Source organism: Protomyctophum bolini (assembly GCF_963924005.1).
Source record: "Protomyctophum bolini genome assembly, chromosome: 13".
Taxonomy (NCBI): Eukaryota; Metazoa; Chordata; class Actinopteri; order Myctophiformes; family Myctophidae; genus Protomyctophum; species Protomyctophum bolini.
Window position 1 is genome coordinate 14,931,687 of NC_137874.1, and position 21,678 is coordinate 14,953,364.

Consider the following 21,678-nt stretch of genomic DNA (forward strand, 5'->3'; position numbering starts at 1 on the left):
TGCAGTTCTCAGCACATGTCATGTCACTGGACTGGAGTCCTGCATTGAGCCCTGATGCTTTATATCACTTCACTTATGTGCCCATCACTTCACACAAGTGTGATTTCCTTTTAAAATAATAATGATATAACAAATATTTTTTGTAATTGTGTCCTTGAGTAATTGTGTACTCTGTCCGGAAAGAGTACACAATTTGACAGGGCAGGGCAGACGACAGGACGCTGTACAAATACTTTGGGTGCTCATTTTTTTGTTTACCCTTTGTTAATCTCTAGTCTGTATCAAAATGAAAGTATGCCAAAACTGGTTTGTGAACATTTGACTTCCTTGTTTCATTATTCTGAATTCTCCTTTCTGTGCACTGCTCAGACAAAGAGTCGAGATGAGCGTGAACTAGTGATGGGAGGTTTAATCGGCAAACACGTATGTTTACATGCACTGATAAAGTGAAATGTCTACCTGCTGCCAGACTCCCTGCTGCCAGACTCCCTGCAGGGCAAGGTTTTGTACACATGCACAGTGGCATTTAATGGCATCTCAGTGCTGGTTGGGTGATTCCGGGAGTGTTTTTGCTGTCAACCTACAGTGTTGATGTGGATTGTTCAGCACCTGTGGCAAACATCCCCACTATTTAACCACTTGTCTTAGACTAAACCATGGGGGGTCTTCAACAGGGGGTCTGGGAATATTAGACGGAAATAGCACAGTAACAAGGTTGAGCCGTTGAAGTGTGAATTGAAGACCCCGGTCTTTCTATACTAAAATGGACCTGAGTTGGCACTGTGCTCAGTGCAAGAAGTCCCAGAGGGAGTGTGGTGTGGTGGGAGACATGTTAACAAAAGGTGCATACCGGTAGTTATAAAACAATCAATATGTAATTTGTGCAAAATGTAGTGTTAAATCTACAGTATGTTAGATAATAATACTCTGAGGATAATATAGTTGAACTTGTTGGCATAATCTACAAACAAGTGCTGTTAAAATACTTATCAGGGGTCACCAACATGTCCGTACATGGACAAATGTGTCTGTGGCAAAGACTTGGTCTTGTTCGTGTACAACTAGTACTAGTGGTTCTCAAATTTCTATTTGCAAAGACCCCTTAACTCTGAAAGTGTTGAAATGGAACCAAATGGACCCGTAAGGGTCCGTTTGGTTCCATTTTAACACTCTCATAGGTCCATAGGTAGGAGAGATAACAGGCACACATTGACCAAAATAACAATTCTTCTACATTAAACAATTCTACAATTGTGTACTGTAGACTTCTTGTAAATTAACGTATGTAATGCAGATGTTTAACAATAATGTAACTCTTGAGAGTGTAAAGTGAAACCAAATCCATTAATGTGGTTTCATTTTAAACTCTCAAGGGTTAAAGATCTATAAGGGTCCATTTGCTTACCAACTCTCCATCCTTTAGCATGGGGACCACCTGGAACCCCCTCAACCACTAGTGGTCCCCGGACCACTGCTTGAGAACCACTGCTCTGCATCTACCAGACTAGAGAGAGGATGACACTCAAATAATGGCACATTTTGAAAAGGAATTCAAGATAGACATTTCAACAAGATAGATACAAATAAAGATATTCCCTCATTTGGCCCAACTAGGTTGAGATCTGATGACTAATTTGATTGATTTATAATCAATCGATGACTGCGAAAGCATATAATTATTCACATCATTACTATAGTATTTGCATATACTCATCAACCCGACCCGTTGTGCTGTGTGGACGGGTGTCATCATGGAAGAGACCACTCATAATAGAAATGTTTTTTCATATGATGAACAACCCACCCTATAGGCTACATGAACTACACAGCTGCTTAGGGCCCCGGTGTCCGGACCACCGTCCACGACATTATTCTGCTGAATTAACTTGTTACTTGCTTATTCTCCATACTGATTGATAAGTTGAAGTCCATCAGTTTTCATGTGGGCTGGATGATGAGATCGTATCTGTAGTGGAGGTGAACGGAGCCTTGTCCTGTAATCAGAAAAAGTCAACCAAAGATCAGGTTTCTATTCAGGATCTCCTCTGTGGTGGTCAGTTAAGTAGTAACTAGGAACACACCGAGGATGGAGTGAGGACACTAGCTGGGACACTCAGTCACGTCGAACTACAGTATGCATGTGGTACGAACAGATTATGTTTTTGCATATTACTGTATAGCCTATTATTGTCTTGATTAATTTAATACACACACCCATAATGGCACACGACCTGACTGTGGATCAGGAGGTAGAGCAGGTCATCCAATGATCCATGGCTCCTCCTGTCTACATGTTGAAGTGTACTTGGGCAAGACACTGAACCCCAAATTGCTCCTAATGTGCTGGTTTGTACCGGTGTATGAATGTGTATGAATGGGTGAATGTAATGCACAATCTATGTAAAGCGCCTTGGATAAAGGCGCTATATAAATGCACCATTTAGGGTTATCCTTCCAAAAATGTCTGTAACCTAATTTATAACACCCACTATAAACTAGATTTTCCAGGATCTTACTCAAAAGTCCTTGGAGTCTCACTCAAATCAAAATAGCTAAGGCAGTGTAATGAGAATTAAATAGAATTTATTCCCATATTTACAACACGTGTATGGGGGATTTTCAGTCATATACACGCATGAACATTGATCAAACAAACAAAATCAAGGATCAATCCAAAACATCACTCAGCCAACTTCAATCCACATGGCAGTAGAGTGGACAAGTTTTAAAATGTGTCCTTTTACAGTCAGGGATGATTTAAAGGTTATTTACTCAAATCATCATATATGCAACTAAAGATTTCTGGGAATGTGATTGGCACCGCAGCCTCGCTCGGCCACTGAACAATATTCAGAAAGACAAGAGGACAAAGCGATAACTTTACTTCATTTGCAAGGGTAAACAACACTGGCCATGTTACAAAGACATTTCATCCGGGTTAATTGCGCTCTTGAAAGAATCTTGTATTTCAAACTTTTCCATTCGGTTTGATTTTGCTTGAACAACCTCTGCCATAAACAGCTTTGGAAATCAATTGGAAATGAGTTACAGGAGTGCATTAAAACATGTGACCACAAGAGTTATCTTGAGACTTATATTTTGTCCCACATGTATGTGAAAATATTTAATCCAGCTTTAAACAAAAACAAAAAAGTTATAAAATGTCAAAAACCCAACTTCATACAAATAATCTCAAGTTTATGAATGAATTGTTTTACTTCTATATACACCGGAACATGATCATTCATTGCAACAGGAAATAAACATCTAAACAATTAAGTGGGATGTCCCAGTGAGCAGGAGGCAGCCAATTACTATTACTAGTATTTGTTCTAGGTTAATCCATCAAGAAATATAGTGACAAAGCCATCTTTGCTTCAACCTCAAAACAGCATTAATGGCCTTCCTCAATTTGTCTGTCCTTACGTCATCTCTCCCAACCTTGGTGAAATTCCTCATTTGTGTAAACGGATACTATAGGGGTTTCGAAAGATGTAATGAAACATAGTTTGCATGGTTCACTGAACAGGAATGATTATACTTACCAGCATTTTATTCCCCTCGTCCCCCATCTGTGGGTTTATGCCTGATGTATACTTAAGGTAGCTGCATACTACCATTTCAGCTGATAACCTGGGTTAAAGGGTGATGACCTAAAATGTGATTTTGATACTGCGCTCAACTTTCACCTAAAAGGTGAGTAAGTTATCACCTAGTGAGAGCGGCGAGTCTCTTATCACCGCGGTGTGACCTCAGTCAAGTCATGTTGAAGTTTTCAGTGGTCACCTTATCACCTAAAACTGGAGTATGAAAAGGCCATAAGTATAATTCAAGCTTTACTTTCACTTGGACTATTGTGCATCCACAGCTTGCACTATAGCTACAAGCATGTAATTGGTTTTTGAAGGTATAGACGTGACATCAAGATCGACAGCACCAGACAAGACCAATCAAATGGATTGCCTTACAACAGGTTTGCAATTTTGGGTTTCATACTGTATATATATATATATACAAGGCAATGTGTAGTAAAGAATGATTTGGAAACAATTTAAAATGGGGTAGATGAAGATGATCAGTGTTTTTCCTGTCTTGAGAAGGCTACACATAATGGCAGTGAGATGAGATTAATAAATCAGAATAACCAACATTAGCACTTGGTCATCACTGACGGACAAGCAGACGCGAGTAGACAGACTATGGTTAGTGCAGTGGTAAGGTCTGAGGGACATTCAACACATACAGCAAAAATATTATAAATCCACTACACACACACACACACACACACACACACACACACAAACACACAGGACCATAGTGCATGGTAAACAGGGAGCAAAAGCTAGTTTCTGAACACCGATCAAATACCAAGAAATTACCAAGAAAGGATTTCAAATAAAGTGCTTTTACACTGCAAGGTTACACTTGGTCGTTAGCCCCAAGTCATTGGGAGATGGAGAGAACGTTTGAGGGTTGGCGATTTACTGGAAGTGGGCGTGGTTTCCCCGGAACAATCTTAAAAGGTATTGGAAACATGTTTAAAAAAACAAAACCAAAAAAGTTATTTGCTTGTTTTGTTGCAGATGGCTTTGGGATTGTTGTTCAATCTGCCCCGTAGTGATAGAAAGCAGACGATTCTAAATCAGACCAGACCAGTGGTTCTCAAAGTGGGGTCTTGGTAACCCCAGGGGTCCTTGGGTGTCCAGCTAAACCCAGGGGTCCTTGGGTGTCCAGCTAAACCCAGGGGTCCTTGGGTGTCCAGCTAAACTGTTGATAGTTAGGAAACCAAATGGAACTGTATAGATCTGTAGCTCAAGAGAATATACAAATGGAACCAAAGGGTTCCAATTCTACACTCAAGGGGGGGGGGTGTCTGTGGCCTAATCATAGGGGTCACAACACAACTGGAGGTCTGTGAAATTAAAACATTTGAGAACCACTGCCAAGTAATACAAGTAATACATTGATTGAAATGCGGCTGCCAGTTTGCTGCTAATGGGACTAAGGTGAATTCACCGTGAAGCTGCTTTTGGGAAAGCTAATGAGTGAGGCGAGACGAGGAGTGACACCTCCGTTCTAGAAGCCAGAGGGAGCGAGGATGTTCATGTCTCGCGGTTTCAGTTTGTGGGGCCTCTTCTTCCGCGCCTCCACCGTGGGTATCTCCATGACGGGCGGGGCTGCCTTCTGTGTGGCATCGTCAGCCAGTCGAGTGGCTTGGGCCTTCATCACTTCCATGGCGGTGGGCTTTTGGGCACCGCGGTATGCCTGCAAAGCAAAGCCTGCTGGAAATAAAGAAAATATTTATTAATTAATTAGCAGGAATATTTAACCACTTTAATGCAGGTGTCCCCATTTTGGGCTAATTAGATTAAAACTTTTCTGGAGTGAATGTTGGTGTTGGTGTCAAACAGTTCTATATTATACACACACAGCACATAATACAGTTAACTCTATACATCTTGAATGGGAGACATTGAAGAATAGTTAAAAGGACCATACCAGCCAACTGACTAGTACTACTACAGTATGACTCACACATTTTGTCAAAAGCAAGAGGTGCATTCAAGACTGAAAAAGACCTGGAGCTCAAACAGCATCACGAGAACAACCAAGCTAAAACTGTACAGGACACTAGTGATGCCAGTACTGCTATACGGATGTGAAACATGGAAAATGAACAAAGGCTACGAAGAATACTCCGTATACACTGGCAAGATAACGTCAGCACTAAAGACTTGGAGCTGACGTAGACTTCGAAAGAGCTGAGATGAAACCGCTGAGTGAGGAAGTGAAGCTGCGTAGATGGAAGATGATTGGACACATACTACGACAGGACCACAACAATGACTGCCACACAGCATTGACATGGCAGGCACCAGAAGGGAAACGGAGAAAAGGAAGACCAAAGACCACCTGAAGGCGCACCGTTGAGAAAGAAAGACAAGAAGCAGGATGGAAATCATGGACTGAAGTGAGGATTGCAGCAGCTGACCGTGAAAAGTGGAAGCGCTCTGTGAAGGCCTTATGTGCCACAAGTGCCTATCCAAGTGGATAGGTAACCGGTAACAGTGCTGATTTTGCAACGTGTTGTGAGTCTGCTATTTTCAGCATGCAACCCAGTGTTGCATGCTGACAAAATAAACTGTAGATTTAGTCACCTAAGATCTTATATTTAGTCGACTAAAACTAAAACATTTCAGGCGACTAAAATATGACTAAAACTAAATGAAATTTTGTTCAAAAGACTGACTAAAACTAAATCAAAATGTACTGTAAAAATCAATACTGCAGTCAATTTGATGTTACTGCTGACCAATGTCCAGTCAGTGTTTACTTGTGAGGAAGCAACTGGATACCATTAATTTTATCCTAAATCTCAATGTTTAGCCAGAATGGACTTATTTATTATTATTAATAGTAGTAGTAACAATAATTAATATGGTTTAAACTTTAAACCATATTAATTATTGTTACTACTAAAATTTGGGGGGAAATTACATTTCTGCGTTTACTTTAAACTTTAAAGTAAACGCAGAAATGTAATTTCCCTCCAAATTACCTGTCATTGTTTTGTAATGTTTTCTCTCTCTCCTACACATAACAATTAGACTTTTCCCATACATTGAAAGGCATGGCTTCAAACTCAAACAAACGGAGACAACAAATATGCTGATCTTATATAGCTGATCTTGACCATTTTTTAATCCCTTCAGAAACGGATCAATCATTGTGATTTTGTGTTCAGTACCTACCAAAAGTCATCCTGAAAAGTGATTCCAATATTTTCCAAGTCAGTGTAAACCAGCCCAAATTCAGTATTAAGTCAAGTGTATCACACATCACAAGTCCACAGCTTTACATCCCTGGTTGATGAAAAATGTTGTTGTAATAAATGTGCAAGACGGTCTCTGTGACGTTGGTGTAGGGAGGGGAAAAAAATAATCACTGTTTGCCTTAGGTTTGAAGTTCATTCAATGGCTCCTTTATTCAAACAGTGTATGGCAATGTTTACACAGACTGCTACCTAACTTGAATTTGTGCTGCAGCTAATTTATAGAAACTGATGGTCAGTCCCTGTTTAAGTGTGGACTTGATGTAATATGTAGCTCTTCTAAAAGAAAAATGACTTTACAGAGACATTGGAGATGGAGCCACATGGAGGGGGGATGAGGGAGGGAAGACGGGTGGGAGAAAAAAAAAAGAAGAAATCTTGGGAATTGCTCTTGTGTCATATGTAAAAATGATTGCTCTTTCCAAATAAAACAAATATTGTAAAAAGAAAAAAAGAAACTGATGGTCAATAACGACACCACTTGTGGTGGATATGCAGCTTTATGGAAAACCTTGTGTGCCGACACAAATATAAATTATTAAATATCTCAAACAGGAATCTGATAATTTCATATGGGTGGAAATTATTATTGAAAACCTGATTAACAGAAATAAAATAATTTGTAGTACTTGAAGGCTTTATTCTGAGTTCCCCCCCCCCCTCCCAATTTTTCTTATTGATTAGTTAAGGACTAGGGAGTAGAATAGACAACCCGTCTCCTCTGATGCAAGTGATGTCGCCAGTCTGCCTTCCCTGTGGAGTGCATAATAACACACCGATGCTGCAGTCTTCACCCCACTGAACAGCCACCCTGACCAGCCACCCTGACCAGTCTGCACCCCACTGAACAGCCACCCTGACCAGTCTTCACCCCACTGAACAGCCATCCTGACCAGTCTGCACCACACTGAACAGCCACCCTGACCAGTCTTCACCCCACTGAACAGCCACCCTGACCAGTCTTCACCCCACTGAACAGCCCTGACCAGTCTGCACCCCACTGAACATCCCTGACCAGTCTGCACCCCACTGAACAGCCCTGACCAGTCTGCACCCCACTGAACAGCCCTGACCAGTCTGTGCAGTGACACAGATCACCCTCAGGCGACCATTCTGAGCTTTTTGCTTAAAGGCTAAAATTACCCCAGGTCATGAACGGAGGTAAAAGCCCTCAGTATTAAATCGCTCTTGGTCTTTTTTCTTTTTATTCACATTTTATGAACCGTGATCAGCAATGCTTTAGTTATCAGCCGTTAACAGCTGAACTGAATAACTGAGGGGCAGTGTGTGTTTAGACCTCGGACCGAGCAGGAGCTCTCTACAGAACTTAGTTTATTTCCCAGAGAAGGACAGAGACTTTTATTTTCTTTCCCTTTCCTGAACAGTTTTGATGTAATTAATGCCCTGGGAATTGAAGAACCTGTGTTTGTGTCTGTCATTACACCCACACAGCTCTCTCATACAACCCAAGCCTGTTACAATGCGTGTCTGTGTTTACCTGTGGTTGTGGACTCAGATCCCAGGTCAGAGGTTGGCTTATTGTCGAAAGGTCGCGGTCCAAACACGCCCCACCTTTCCACCACTCCACCTCCTGCAGCAGCACCATCTGCTCCACTGTCCCCACTGGCGTTGGAACCCAGACTCATCTCTGACCCTGTGCTACTGAACCAGCTCCTGCACACGCACAAGCACACACGTTACTAGGGCATATGGCCAACATTGACACAGACAATAAACACACAGGAATGTAGCAATGCCTTTCTGTCCATTAACATGCGTTTTTCTTTTTAGATATTCTTACAGCAGGGCTCCGTGTGTGGATACCGTACCTGCGGTTTTGTTTAGGCGAGCTGTGGGGGGTATTGGAGGGGGTGGACTGAGTGGATGAGGTCTGTTTCTCCTCCTTTACCTCCATGCTCTGAATCTGCATCTTCTGCACGACACAAAAAACATGGTCGTTGAATCCATGGACCATTCACACACTGTACAATCCTGTAGCGTTAAAGGAGAATTCCGTATTAACCGTTTTCTTACCTTAATCTGATGTAATTATATCCAATAATTAGTGGTAGAGGCAAAACATTACATACCAACATCCAGAGTGCATCGCAGCTCCGACCGTGCATGCTGGGTCTTAGGCTAAATCGCTATTTTTGATCGCTCGGATGAGCGATCAAAAATATTCAGCTATAGTGTAGATCTAACCTAACACAAACATTAAATGCCATTGACAATGAATGGAGAATTTACGTCATATGTGTCTGCGCAAAACGGTATGTTTGTCCTACACAAACATTAAATTCCCATTGGCAATGAACGGAGAATTTACATCATATGTAAACATTACTAGACGAGCAAATTGGCTATTTCGGTCCTACACAAAGCAATAGATGATAAAAGCGCCCCTCACTTCACACAGGTCTGATTTTTGTCTTTCAAAATGACCAAACGTGCAGTGTTTTGCCCCAACAGGGCTTCTGTAACAAGGCGAACGAGCCTAAGACCCAGCCAGCACGCATGCTCTGAGCTGCGGACCCCTTTGTTTCTCCCCCGCCTCTAACACTCGTTATTGGATATAACATCAGATTAAGAAAACGGTTAATCTGGAATAATCTGGCAGACAAATCTGCCACAGGAAAAAGAATATCCATGGATCCACTTTTTTGCTGTATTGTTGAAATCCGTTTGTAACAAACCCTTGGAAATAAATCTTCCACACCAAAGTTACAGACTAATATCTACTCAGTTATATTAGGTCACATTCTCACCAGAGAGCTTTGCTGCGATTAAAACGAATCGTGCTGCGCATTTTCAGAAAGTGCGCTTCGTTTGGCAGGTGTGAAGGCTCATTCGAATCCTAATGCGCAGCAAAGAACCGCATTTTACTCCGCCCAAAAACGGGGGTTTAGCTTCGCTTCCAATCGCACTTGACTACGATTCGGTGCAGGTGTGAATGCAATCCGCAGTAAATAAAGGAAATTAAGCAAACAATGTGGCGGGTGAGGAGCTGAACACAGTTGGAGACGGAGAAGGCATATTTTAAGCAGCGCAAAGATGTCCCGTTACTGTGGATAGACGTGGTCGAATGAGGAGACTGTCTGAAGCCCTGATCGAAATGAGGACGTGTACATTAATCAATTGATTAAGAAAACACATAAAAACACTGCAGTGTAGCCTATTATAGCCTACAGAATATTCTGTCTGTCTGTCTGTCTGTCTGTCTGTGCGTGCGTGCCGTAAACATGCAGTGCTGTCACTGTGTGGGGACTGGGGAGTTATATCAGTGCGCTCATGCAGCGCTGTGCCTCCATGCCCAAAAGAACATGTGGCTGCTTGCGTAGAGAGAGAGAGAGAGAGAAAGCGAGAGAGAGGGGGTCCCCCAGACGGCACGACACATGCACGTTATGAGTGTAATTTTATTACCATAGATTTCACTGTGTAGGCTAGTTTATGAATGGAACACATTGATAAAGGTCCCCCCTGCTGCGTTTCCAATTGCTGCGAATGACAGTGTGAAGGCAAACCGCACTCAATTAAATATGCAAGAATCCCAAAATCCCCGCCCATACGCATTCGAGTCTACCGAAGTATTGGGTGAGAATGTGACCTTAGTCTGGCTATGCCAGGCTAGCGTTGAACCCCGGAAGCGTTGCAAATAGTCATGTTTGAGCCAAAATGCAGTGGTTTGGCAGTACTGATCATACGACTAGATACAAGACAGATGGATTCTACTGAGAGAGTTTATACACAGGTTAATCTATTTTCTTCTATTAATCAAGTTATTCATTCACTGTGAAGTGGGCCCCTCACAATTATTATATAATCGTCTAATCGCAATTATTTGAGCTAATTGCCCATTAGCTTGCATAATCGTCATAATATAATGTTGAAAAATGTCAATAGGTTTTCAAACATTTTCTAAAACTTGTGGAAATAACTGATCTACAAGCTCACAACACATCGTGAGCTTTTAGATCGGCAATTTTTGAGGGCCGCTAGCAAGTACTATGCCCAGCATACACATAAAAACCTGAGCTAATAGAAACTGCAGGCTTTCTAGTCCTGAAAAGTTGCAATGCGAAAATGGAAGCCATCGTTCTCACGATAATGAAAATCTAAACATTTTTGTAAAAAAATCTTGTTTAAAAAAGAATCTGCCTAATGATGATGTCACTGGAAGACGGTTTCTAAACTGCCCACAGCCCTCCTATGAGACACAGACTGAGTAGGAAAAAAATCGTGCCATTTTATCATGATTATTAGTGAGGACCTATTATGAAGATAGGTTGAAAAGTGGTGAAGTGGTCCTTTAAGAAGTGAGGACAGAAAAGTCAAGATGGAAAAGTGAAGATGATGATAAGAGCGCCCCTCACTTCACACGGGTGCAATTGTTTTAAGTATATTTGTAAGTTATTACATTTGTCAGTAATTTCTTTGTATAATTATGTTTGTCATATCTGCCCTGTGCAACTTCAAGGCCTAAAAAACACAAAAAACAAAAACACAATGAAATAGTTAATGTCATAATCGTGACGGCCCCTCCAAGGATTCTCCGGTGTTGTGTTGTGTGTGCTAATGGGACCAAAGGGAAGTGTAAGGGTCCAGAGATACACATGAGCTGTTATCATGACTTACTGTACAATGTGGTTAAAACAGACAGTCTAAATATCTGAATTATGACCTGGTGTGAATTGCTTGCATTCCAGATAAATGCTTCAGTTACTCAAAGGGTGGTTGTTTTGTAGATTTGTAACTTCAGTTGAGGCTAGCTCAATTTGGATTGTAGCTTTGTATATCCATGTCACTGGCTTCCGACTTCCGTTGAACATGAATGGCGTAGCTTTGCATCATGCCAGTGTGAGCACAGTGTCCTTGAGCAAGGCACCGAACGACACAAACGTGTACCGTTCCATGTAGAGAGTGCATGTGCCAGGGCCCAGCAGGGGCCCAGGTCTAACGTACCTGGAAGGAGTCCGGCATACGGTGGTGGTATCGCGTCTCCTCCGCGGTGAGTCCCTTGTGTGGAGTGTAGCTAGTGTCAGTGAGGCCAGCCTTCTGCTCAAAGCTGTACATGCTATCATGGGTCTGCTCTACTCGGAGAGAGAGAGAGAGAGAGAGACAGAGAGGTGTCAAGTTTTGTGTCCCACACTGGGCAATTCATATTACAGCAGGTGATGAAAAGAAACTCTAAAAACACAGAACATACAGTAAACTTTACATAAACAAGAACAGACAGACATTATCACAACGACGAACAACAATAATATAACATTTTGAATATGAAGTGCAACCATCCTCCCCACCCACCCCTGAAACTAGACAGCAGCGACCTCCTCTTGCTTCCCTTGTTGATGATGGCACGAATGGAGGTAGGTATGAATGAGTGTGTATATAGCGGCAGAACAGAAAGTGTTCCAGGCAGTATACAACTTTATTCAACTTTTAAAATAATTCTTATAAATACTACTGCACAAGAACAACATATAATGTAAAGAATACGCCTCCACACACCTGCATGCTCCAACAGTGTGTATTATATTGTATTCATTGACATGACAACGTTACATTTACAAGTGCCTACTGTAGTACCGCTTATTGGTTAGGATTCACTATGGGAACAGTTTTACAGTGTGCACAACTTATGAAACATTTTACTACTTAAAAGAATACATGTATAATTATATACAGTATATTTAAAAAAAGGACATCTCACTAGTGATGAGAGAGTTCATGATGATGGAGGAGGAGGATGCCTTGGTTTTCACTACCGCTGGTGACCTGGTGGGGGCGGTGTCAGACACTGTGGTCTGGCTAGAGGAAACAACAGCCCCATCCTCCTGCAAAACACACACCATGGGAAATAAGAACTTAACCACTAAACCACCTGAACACATCAATTTAAATCATTGCACAAAATAAGTTTCCAAAAGGAAAAATAAAGTTCTTTGAAGTTGAAGTCCCTCATGGCTCTATACTAGTGTCTTCACTGTCTTGTCTAATGTCTCTCCACATTAAATACTGTCGCTGAAAATAGCCGATCGACAAGCTCAACGTGACATGTTGTGTTTTCGGCAAATGTTTTTCCGGCATACGGTTGCTGGGGTTTAAGTGATTAAGAGAGAGCTAGGAGAACCACGTTTTCCCCCCTTACCCAGGTTCTGGAACGGCCAAAGCAATCCAACTCACAAAACAAAAAACCAACAAATCTTTGCTAAATCAAAGTATTTCACATGTATTGTTCTGCGTAGCCCCAGTCGTTGTTATTCTAGCTGCTGTGTTTGGATTTCAGATTTGTTCATTATATTTCCGTGTAGTATAAATATGTATGGGTTCGTCTGCTAACCTCAGTCAGGTTAGAAAACTTCCTCTCCGGTATGATTGGCCGTCTCCACAGGTTGTTTATGCTGAAGTCAGGAGGGGTGGTGGACATGGGAGCCTCCAGGTTGTCGTCGTAGCTGAAGGCTCGACGGGACATCCCGAGAGACATCCCTCCCATGCCTTCTATGGCTGTGGACAGGAGAGCAGTGATTATCAACCTGTACAGACCCCAGGAAGAATAGTCTCCACTACAGTGTAGACTAATGGGGATCCTTAATAGACTAAACTAAACTACGAGAGGAAGGGACATCCCTCCCATACAGGAGCCTTCTATGGCTGTGGACATGAGAGCAGTGATTATTAGAGATGTCCCGATACTGTATCGGTATCGGAAAAGTAACGGTATCGGCCCTTATTTGTCATATCGGGTCATATCGGTTTCGGCGAATATGCCAGTATAACCACCGATCCGACACAGGGGTATAAGGGGTTGACACTTTGGCAAGTAAATAAAATGTTGGGGCATGTGGAGTTTGCTTTGGAGTTGCCCAAACTGCTATAAACACAACACGAGATATATAGCTAGATAGCTATAAACACAACACTGGTATCGGTTAACACAGAAATGGTCGGGATCGGATCGGAAGCGATAGAGACATCCCTAGTGATTACTATCCTGTACGAGAGGCAGGGACATCCCTCCCATAGGAGCCTTCTATGGCTGTGGAGATGAGAGCAGTGATTATCATCCTGTTGAGATGGGGACCACAAGTGGGCTATGAGGATATTAGTCAAATCATTCAAATCATTGAATAATCACTAAGATTGTAATGTTAGGATAACATAAATGTTGATTATGTAGATGAATGCATGTAAAGGAAAATGCCTTTAGAACTTTTTTTCATTTCATTGTGATACCAATAAGAACTTACCAATAAGTATACTACGTTAGTCCCATTGATCCAAGTCAGAACACAATCGATTGACTGAATGATGATTAAAATGAACATGCTCTGAAAATCCCCACCCATCTGAACACTTCCGGCTGCCGGGTTAAGTGGTCAGATGGGTGGGCCACGAAAGCTTTTAAAATGTTCAAGTGGGCCCTGTCCCAAAAGAGCTTGAGAACCCCGGACATCGTAGAGGACACTTGGCACTGTGGCAGTTAGAGACGTTGGAACATCTGGCTCGAGAGGGACTATTTCCTGGTTAATGTGATCTCTGTGTACATACAACTGTGTAAAAAACAAGCACTGACAAACCCGTTCCCACTGCTTTGAAAACCAAGTCAGATGCCATTCCTCAATATGAGTAACGAGAATTTCTGCTGTTGTGTAAGCTTAGCCTACTGTGGGCATTCTGCACTTAATAGTTAACTTACATCATGTGGGGTGTGGATGTTCTGCTGTGTACTCTCACGATTAATCGTTTAAAATGGGCAATATGTAATTTATAACTGCCAAAGATTTAATTGTTCATCAAGGACTCAGATTTACAAACCAGAGACAACTGAAATGGGGGAATCATGTGAGGAAATCCTCAGGGCTGGATTTTGAAGGTGCGTTTTACCATGTGGTAATACATAAATTGGCCTCGCTCTGCGCACAATCGTATTATGAAAGCCTTATCGTCCCGTGTTGAACGCACACACATATGGAATACGACGTTGCTGAATATTTTAGCATTGTGGGAGTGTCCATATGTTAATTATTTTCGCTTTGCGCAATTTGCTATTAAGCCCCTTGACCTGCGCATAACGATTAGACGTGGGTCTAGGCACCTCATAAACGCTAAAAGAAGATAAAGCACTGTTTGATTTTACACTTGAGCGGCTCTGGGACGCTGCTGGAGTGTTGCCAAGTCTGTTTATTATAAGCGGCTTCTTTTTCTGTAAAGTTGCTTGTAAATATTGGTAGTTGTGGTTGCTTTTCTTGTTTCTAAAGGTTTCTCCTAATGTTGTTTAAACCAGTGATCCTCACACAGCACATTCCCATGTCAAGGATCCCCAGATTAATGCATTTGCCCAACTTAAGGACGGCTAATACAAAAATGTAATTAAAATGTTACTTTTGAAAATAGCAGATCTACCAGCTCACAATGAATCACATTCATTCATTAAAACTATGAACTCTGACTGCAGGCGGATATATAATGATCATTATAACAATGTGCAAGAAAATATTTAAAAAGATGGAAGGACTTTATATTTGTGGACAATCAAAATATGTTTTTTATTTTAATGTGGTGTCATTAAAATTAATCTGGATATAGCAGACTCACTATCTAGAAAATAAAAACATGGCACTTCATTTAAAATAGGTTACAGACCCCTGTTATATGCGCTTATTTTGGGATTATTTTTATAGACCTATTTACTTGTTTCTATGAGACATGGCAACAGCCAGCAAAAGACGCATCCATTCTTTTTGAAAGGTTGAGATTAGAAACGACCATAATTATTTCATTTCTCAACCTTAAAAATAAATAAAAACATCTCCATAATCCTTGAGAGGTTTGCTTTCATACGCTGTATCACACTCGATCAAAGTCTTCTTCAATAAAATGCTACGAGCAAAGACCATACCATCACGGGCATACGCACCACGCATTCAACTCATTACTCATTTCAAATATAATATAATTATAATTTAAATTAAAATATAATTTTACTGGTGTTTCTCAATAGAAACAACTTATTTTGAGGCATAAAGGTGACAGCATGCAGTGCAATAGGAATAATTAACCCAAATGTGACAAAGTCATATGTCATGTCTTCATGGTGCCAGCCTGAAGAAATGTAATAATAACGATCCCCAAAGTGCGCATTCCGTATGTGACATCAGCTGACTGGTAAAGAAAATAGTACGGACATGTTGATTGGGTAACTCTCAAACACGCCTTAAACACTCCCATGACTAATTCAAGGCCGTTTTGCGCACTCCACGGGGTGTCGAAAGCGCTTCTTAACATGCTTAAAATTGCAATATGACATACCTCACGCCCCCAGCTCATATTACTGTAATAGGTAAAACGCACCTTCAAAATCTAGCCCTCAGTGTCAAAGAGTGCACAAATGTGACCAACTGAAACAAATGTTTTTGGAATAATCCTGATTGTCTCTTATGGAGGTTTTGGGGAGTTTGTTGCTGTATACTTTGTTGTATACTTTGTTGTATAAATACATATACATTTGGGGGTCGTTGGCAGGAAAATGATTGAGAAGCACTGAGATACAGGATATAGAACCACTACGCACCTGGTAAGTCTCTGGAGCCGGACATGTTTCTGGTGAGTTCTGAACAAGGTCTACAAAGACAGGGCCTAGAAAGAGAGAAATGTATTTGTTTAATTATTAAAATCTGACCTCCTTCCTATGTAGAGAGGGAACAAAGAGCCTGTGTCTGTCTCTTCTGTTTGACTGAATGAATGACACAAAAGGCAAAGTTTAACTGTACAGGCTGAAAGCTGTAACCTGGAACCTGCCAGGGAAAATGAAACAAGACTCCGTCTCCAACAACAAAAACAACAACCAATTGTTGCTGCCAGGCAATGAAAGCTGTACCATTAAGATTTATGTTGATTTTATTGTGTGCTTGGCAACACCGACAAAACACTATTTTGAGTATATGCATTTCTTGACTGTGTAAAGACACTTTGGTTAAAATCGAGAGAATAATAAAAAAAGAGATGATTGAGGTTTGCGTTGAAAAGGTCTAAGCCGGGTGAAGAGCCTAATCGAGATACGAAGAAGAAGAGATGTTGGTGCAGGCAGGGTTTTCACTCTCAGTGTGCATTTGTTTAATTTATCCACGTACTGTGGCAACTTTAGTTTTTCATGACCACAATTCAACCAGCCATCGTTCTACATCGTGGAATAGAATATAGGATGCATTAAACTAATACGGATACAGTAACATATCTCATATGCTGTTCTTTGTTGAATACTGTACAAGTAAATTCATTTCGGTTACATCCCATCTGCTTTTATTTTTATTTATTTTTTAGATATTTTAGGGGCCTTTCTGCTAAACAGTACAGCCTTATCTTTAAAAATAATGTGTCATTTGTTTGCAATATGTGTATTGCATATTTTGTTGGGTTAAAAATTGCACATGCACCGTGCAAGAAGAAATAGTGTGTGTGAATCTGTGATGTCCCACAGATTACATGATTCAGCAGATTTGCATGCCAACTGCAGTAGTCAAAACAGTGCCAGTATGAGTGAGTCAAAGGGTGTGGAATATATGACCAGTGACAGACCATAGTCACAAAATGGTCACACTTTATTATATCAAGGAAGCAGGATTTTTTTTATTTAATGTCCCCTGCTTGAATAATCTATCTATATGTACGGGAATAATACAAAAAAAAATCAGGTTCACTTTCATTATAAATTATTTAGATTCCTGACATTAGTCTTGTACTGTATCAATGTCTGTTAGCAGTAGACTATACAATACTGTACATAGGTATTACTCTAAATAGGAAACCTGCACCTAATCATTTGGAGGGGTCAAGAAGAGCCAAGCCTCTTTAATGTTTATTTTGGCAAGTTATGGATCAAAGCCGAACCGATCGCTCAATTAATTTACAGGCAAATATTAAACTTCATGGCAGGGATTAACAACTACCCTTTTGAACTGCTATGAGTGCATACTTTTTACACATCACCCCAGTGACACATCACAATTACAACCACTGTCTGCTATCCCCAGGCAGGCGATAGATATTGCAGTATCAAATGCCAAAGCCAAATGATTATACAAGCAAAATAGCAGATCTACAAGATCGTAGATAGGCTATTTTCGACAAAGAGGTTTGGTGTAGACAGGGAAAGTAAAAGCAGACAAAGTACAGAAAGGTCAAGTTTACTATTGACAGTTAATGGTTAAATGTTTGAAAATACACATTAACATGAATCCAATGTACACAGATGACAGTGCAGTCAAACAAAGAAATCTATGAAAAGGTTTAAAATTAAACACAATTTTATACAATATGTGATGGGGGTCCCTGCTTCATCTCTCTCTCAGCTAAGGGGTCTTTAGATCCAAAAACAAGACCCCTGTAAATGACAGTCTCCACAGCCAGACCATCTAGGCCTAGCATTCCCATACTTGATCCTACTGCAATATGATATGCCTGAGGCACTCTTGCCTTTATTATTACACACATTATATTTGATATAGGTATGTTTTGATATTTGATATTTGTTACTCGTAAACATTGCAATGTGTGTGAAATAATTTGACCCACCCTTTTACACCCTGTGAATTTGTGATGTGAAATGTTTGAGTTGAGGTGCTGCCACAGTGACAGTACTTTGTTTGGGATTTGGTATTTTGGTTTGAACTACTCCCTCTAAGCAGGGGGACAAAATATAAACTACCATGTTGTGATTTGAGAAATGCAGAGGTCAACCTTGGACAAACTGGTAGGCAGGTGGGAAGCAGACAGACAGTATCAGACCGTAGACTAGACAGAGCAATACCTACCAGTGCTTGTAGAGGTGTTTTGTGTGGAATGAGTGGAGTGGCTGGTGAAGTTGCCGCTACAATAGGCTGGGTTGTTCTGTGTCAGTCACACACACCTTATGGCAGTGCATTGTGGGTATAGCGGCCGGGTCAGGGAAGCAGCTGTGGAGTGGAGAAATCAGAAATCGGCGGTCAGGCAATCAGTGTGTCCGACTGTGTCGTGATGATAGCATCACATCTTCATATCCAAAAAAATATTCCAAATTAGAAAAATGGTGTCTTGTAAAGTAAACTATACATGATTAGAACATGCGACAATGAAAGTCTGTAGACTCTATATCCAGTCATTTAAAGGACCATGTCACCACTTTTCAACCTATCTTCATATAATTAGTTCTCACTAATGATCATGATAAAATAGCAACATCTTTGTTCCTACCTATTACTTATCTGTTTCTCATGGGAGGGCTGTGGGCAGTTCAGAAACCCGTCCAACAGTGACATCATCAAATAGGGAATCCAAGCTAATAGAAACTGCCGGCTTTCTATTCCTGAAAAGTTGCAATGCAAAAATGGAAGCTATCGTTCTACCGTTAATAAAAATCAAAGTGTTATATCCATATATATATATATAAAAAAAATCTGCCTAATGATGATGTCACTGGTGTGAGTAGAATTCTTTTGCTATTTTATCATGAACATTAGTGAGGACCAAGTATATAAAGATATGTTGAAAAGTGGTCCTTTAAACAAGAAGTTGAAGGATAAAATTAAGTCTGATATTGATATACCGTACATATTCACATATATGTATAGGCTTCTTTGCATTACTTAAGACAATTACAAAAATATATAATATTTAATGTATATATATTTGGACAAAATAGACAAATTTTACATCGAGGTGCCCAGAGCAGATGTCCCTATATGTGCCCAGTCTGTCTACTATCCTGTATCCGATTGGACTGGAGGATTACTTCATGTTGTCATGTCGGGTGGGATTATTACGTAATAGCATGTGCAGCAGCCAGCAGATCGATGTACATCGAATATTGTATTATTTGTTCCTGATCGATTAAATACTAGGCTGGTAACCTATGTAAGGCACCAACCATTAAAATAACATACCGGTACATTAAAACAACGAATTGAAAACACGTATATTGCCATTGCGGGTCATTGCCAAGACACTTGACTACAGGCAACAATAAACAACGGTTGCCCTAGCTGGCTAGTCTCTAGTAGTATTACATTTATATAAATAAATATTAATTTCAGCGTGCATCAGATCAACATTAAAATGCGTGTTAAGAATGTGACACTGTGAGACCAGATGTTTTATTATTCGATGAAAGGCCCAAGTTCAACTGTCTAGGTTTTGGTGACGAAGCAGCCATCAAGAGCTGGACAAAACACTGGCATCCTCCTAAATGTCGCTCACAGAAAATGGCAGATCTACAAGCTCACAACGCGTCGCACCGCGAAGAGTTGTGAGCTTGTAGATCTGCCATTTTCTGCCATCCTCCTAAAAAACTGATAGTTTGGTTACACATGGGAAAGGGAAACCGTTGGTTGGTGACTAGGCTGAGGGCGAGGCTCATCACGTTATGTGTAAAACTTCATCTTCTCCACTTACCTCTAATGGCGGACTGACCGCACGCTAGCAGGACACAGATGGCCGTGAGCTGTCTCTGTCGACGGCGAAGAGGCAGTTGTACGTACGGAGTCTCAGACACACGGCCGCGGCGGCCATTCTAGTCTATCCAACAAAACTATAATAAAATGAGGGGATGTTTCTTTCCGGCCGCTAGCTAAATAACTCCTGTACGTGGCTTGATCTCGCGACTCGCGAGACTAGCTAGGTCAGTGGTTCTTTTGTTCAGTCTCTTCGTTGCTAGGGAACAAGCTCGAGGTCCATGAGATCCAACCCAACTTCCTCCTGTTCGCCTAGTCTGCTCCGAGTCTGGACTGGTCCAAAATGAAATTAATCGGAACCTTCAACCTCTCCCTCCTCAAATAAGGTTCCTCTTCGTAGACTTAATGCGTGAAGTCTGACAGTCTGATGCAATAATAGCCTATCAATTTTCATTTCAAAGCTAGGCTACACTACAATACAGGAGCAAGTGGACATGCTATGTGCAGAGCAGAGAGCATGAAACAGCACCACCTGCTGTAGGTCCCATGTTAAGTAAGCACCACCAGTTGCTGGCTTGTTACTTGTGGACTTGTGGTGGACATTTTTGTAAAAAAATAACAGGTCTGTAACTCTGAGAGTGTACAAATGGATTTGGTTCCAATTTGCAAATAAAACATTTGAGAAGCAACGAATAGTAAGTATCATACACATTATTATAATGGTGTGTAAAAAAAATGCCACATACGGACAAATCCGTATGTATATTGATGACCCCTGGATGAATTGTCACCCCCTTTGTATTCACATTAACCTCAAATTCAGTTATTTTATTTATATTCTGCCCAATTCTGAACTTTATTTATTTATTTTTTGCGATTAATCTGATTTCAGATCAACGTTGACTGCATCTGAATCCATGCCTGTCCATCAGTGGTGTGCACAGACATTTAGAGGGGCAGGTGCTCAAGTGGAAAAAAGGGCACCTTGTGAAGCGCGTGGAACCGGTCGGTTGCCTTAATAGTGTGAGATGTATAGATTTTGGTGCCTAAATAATATATTAGAAGTTAGAAGCTTTTTATCAAGAATTGATCAATGTCACCATGGTCCACATACAGTACAGTATAGTGTACACTGTACAAAAAAGGGCACATTTGTCCAGAGGGAAAAGGGCAGGGGGTGCTCTAGCACCCCTAGTGTCTATCTGTGCACACCACTGATCTACACGAGACATGTGACACATGGTGAATTGTTATTGCAATTTACGATCTGCGTTCGCTTCCCGCGTTTGCGTGTCTTACTCGTATCATGCGAATGTGTATTGCGTATGCCCATATACAGTATGTACAGTAGGCTATGTATGTTTGCCCATATATGGGCATATTGTTCAGATAGGCTGTTCAGGACAACCACCAATCCAA

At 41.0% G+C, this 21,678-nt stretch overlaps 1 protein-coding gene across 2 annotated transcripts; it reads right to left on the reverse strand.

The window, feature by feature from the left end:
* Window positions 1-2,865: 2,865 nt before the first annotated feature.
* Window positions 2,866-20,558, reverse strand: LOC308326533 (putative monooxygenase p33MONOX). 2 transcript variants are annotated; one of them, XM_080779464.1, is made up of 9 exons: window positions 20,261-20,558; window positions 18,646-18,786; window positions 16,407-16,471; window positions 13,176-13,339; window positions 12,546-12,669; window positions 11,795-11,922; window positions 8,662-8,765; window positions 8,331-8,506; window positions 2,866-5,279 (listed from the first exon to the last, which is right to left on the reverse strand). In XM_080779464.1, the coding sequence occupies exons 3-9, from the start codon at window positions 16,429-16,431 to the stop codon at window positions 5,077-5,079; spliced, it is 924 nt and encodes a 307-aa protein (XP_080635590.1). In that variant the 5' UTR covers window positions 16,432-16,471; window positions 18,646-18,786; window positions 20,261-20,558; the 3' UTR covers window positions 2,866-5,076. The 2 variants fall into 2 exon arrangements, with proteins under 2 accessions (XP_080635590.1, XP_080635589.1); XM_080779463.1 differs by having other exon boundaries at window positions 2,866-5,282; window positions 20,261-20,548.
* Window positions 20,559-21,678: the final 1,120 nt, after the last annotated feature.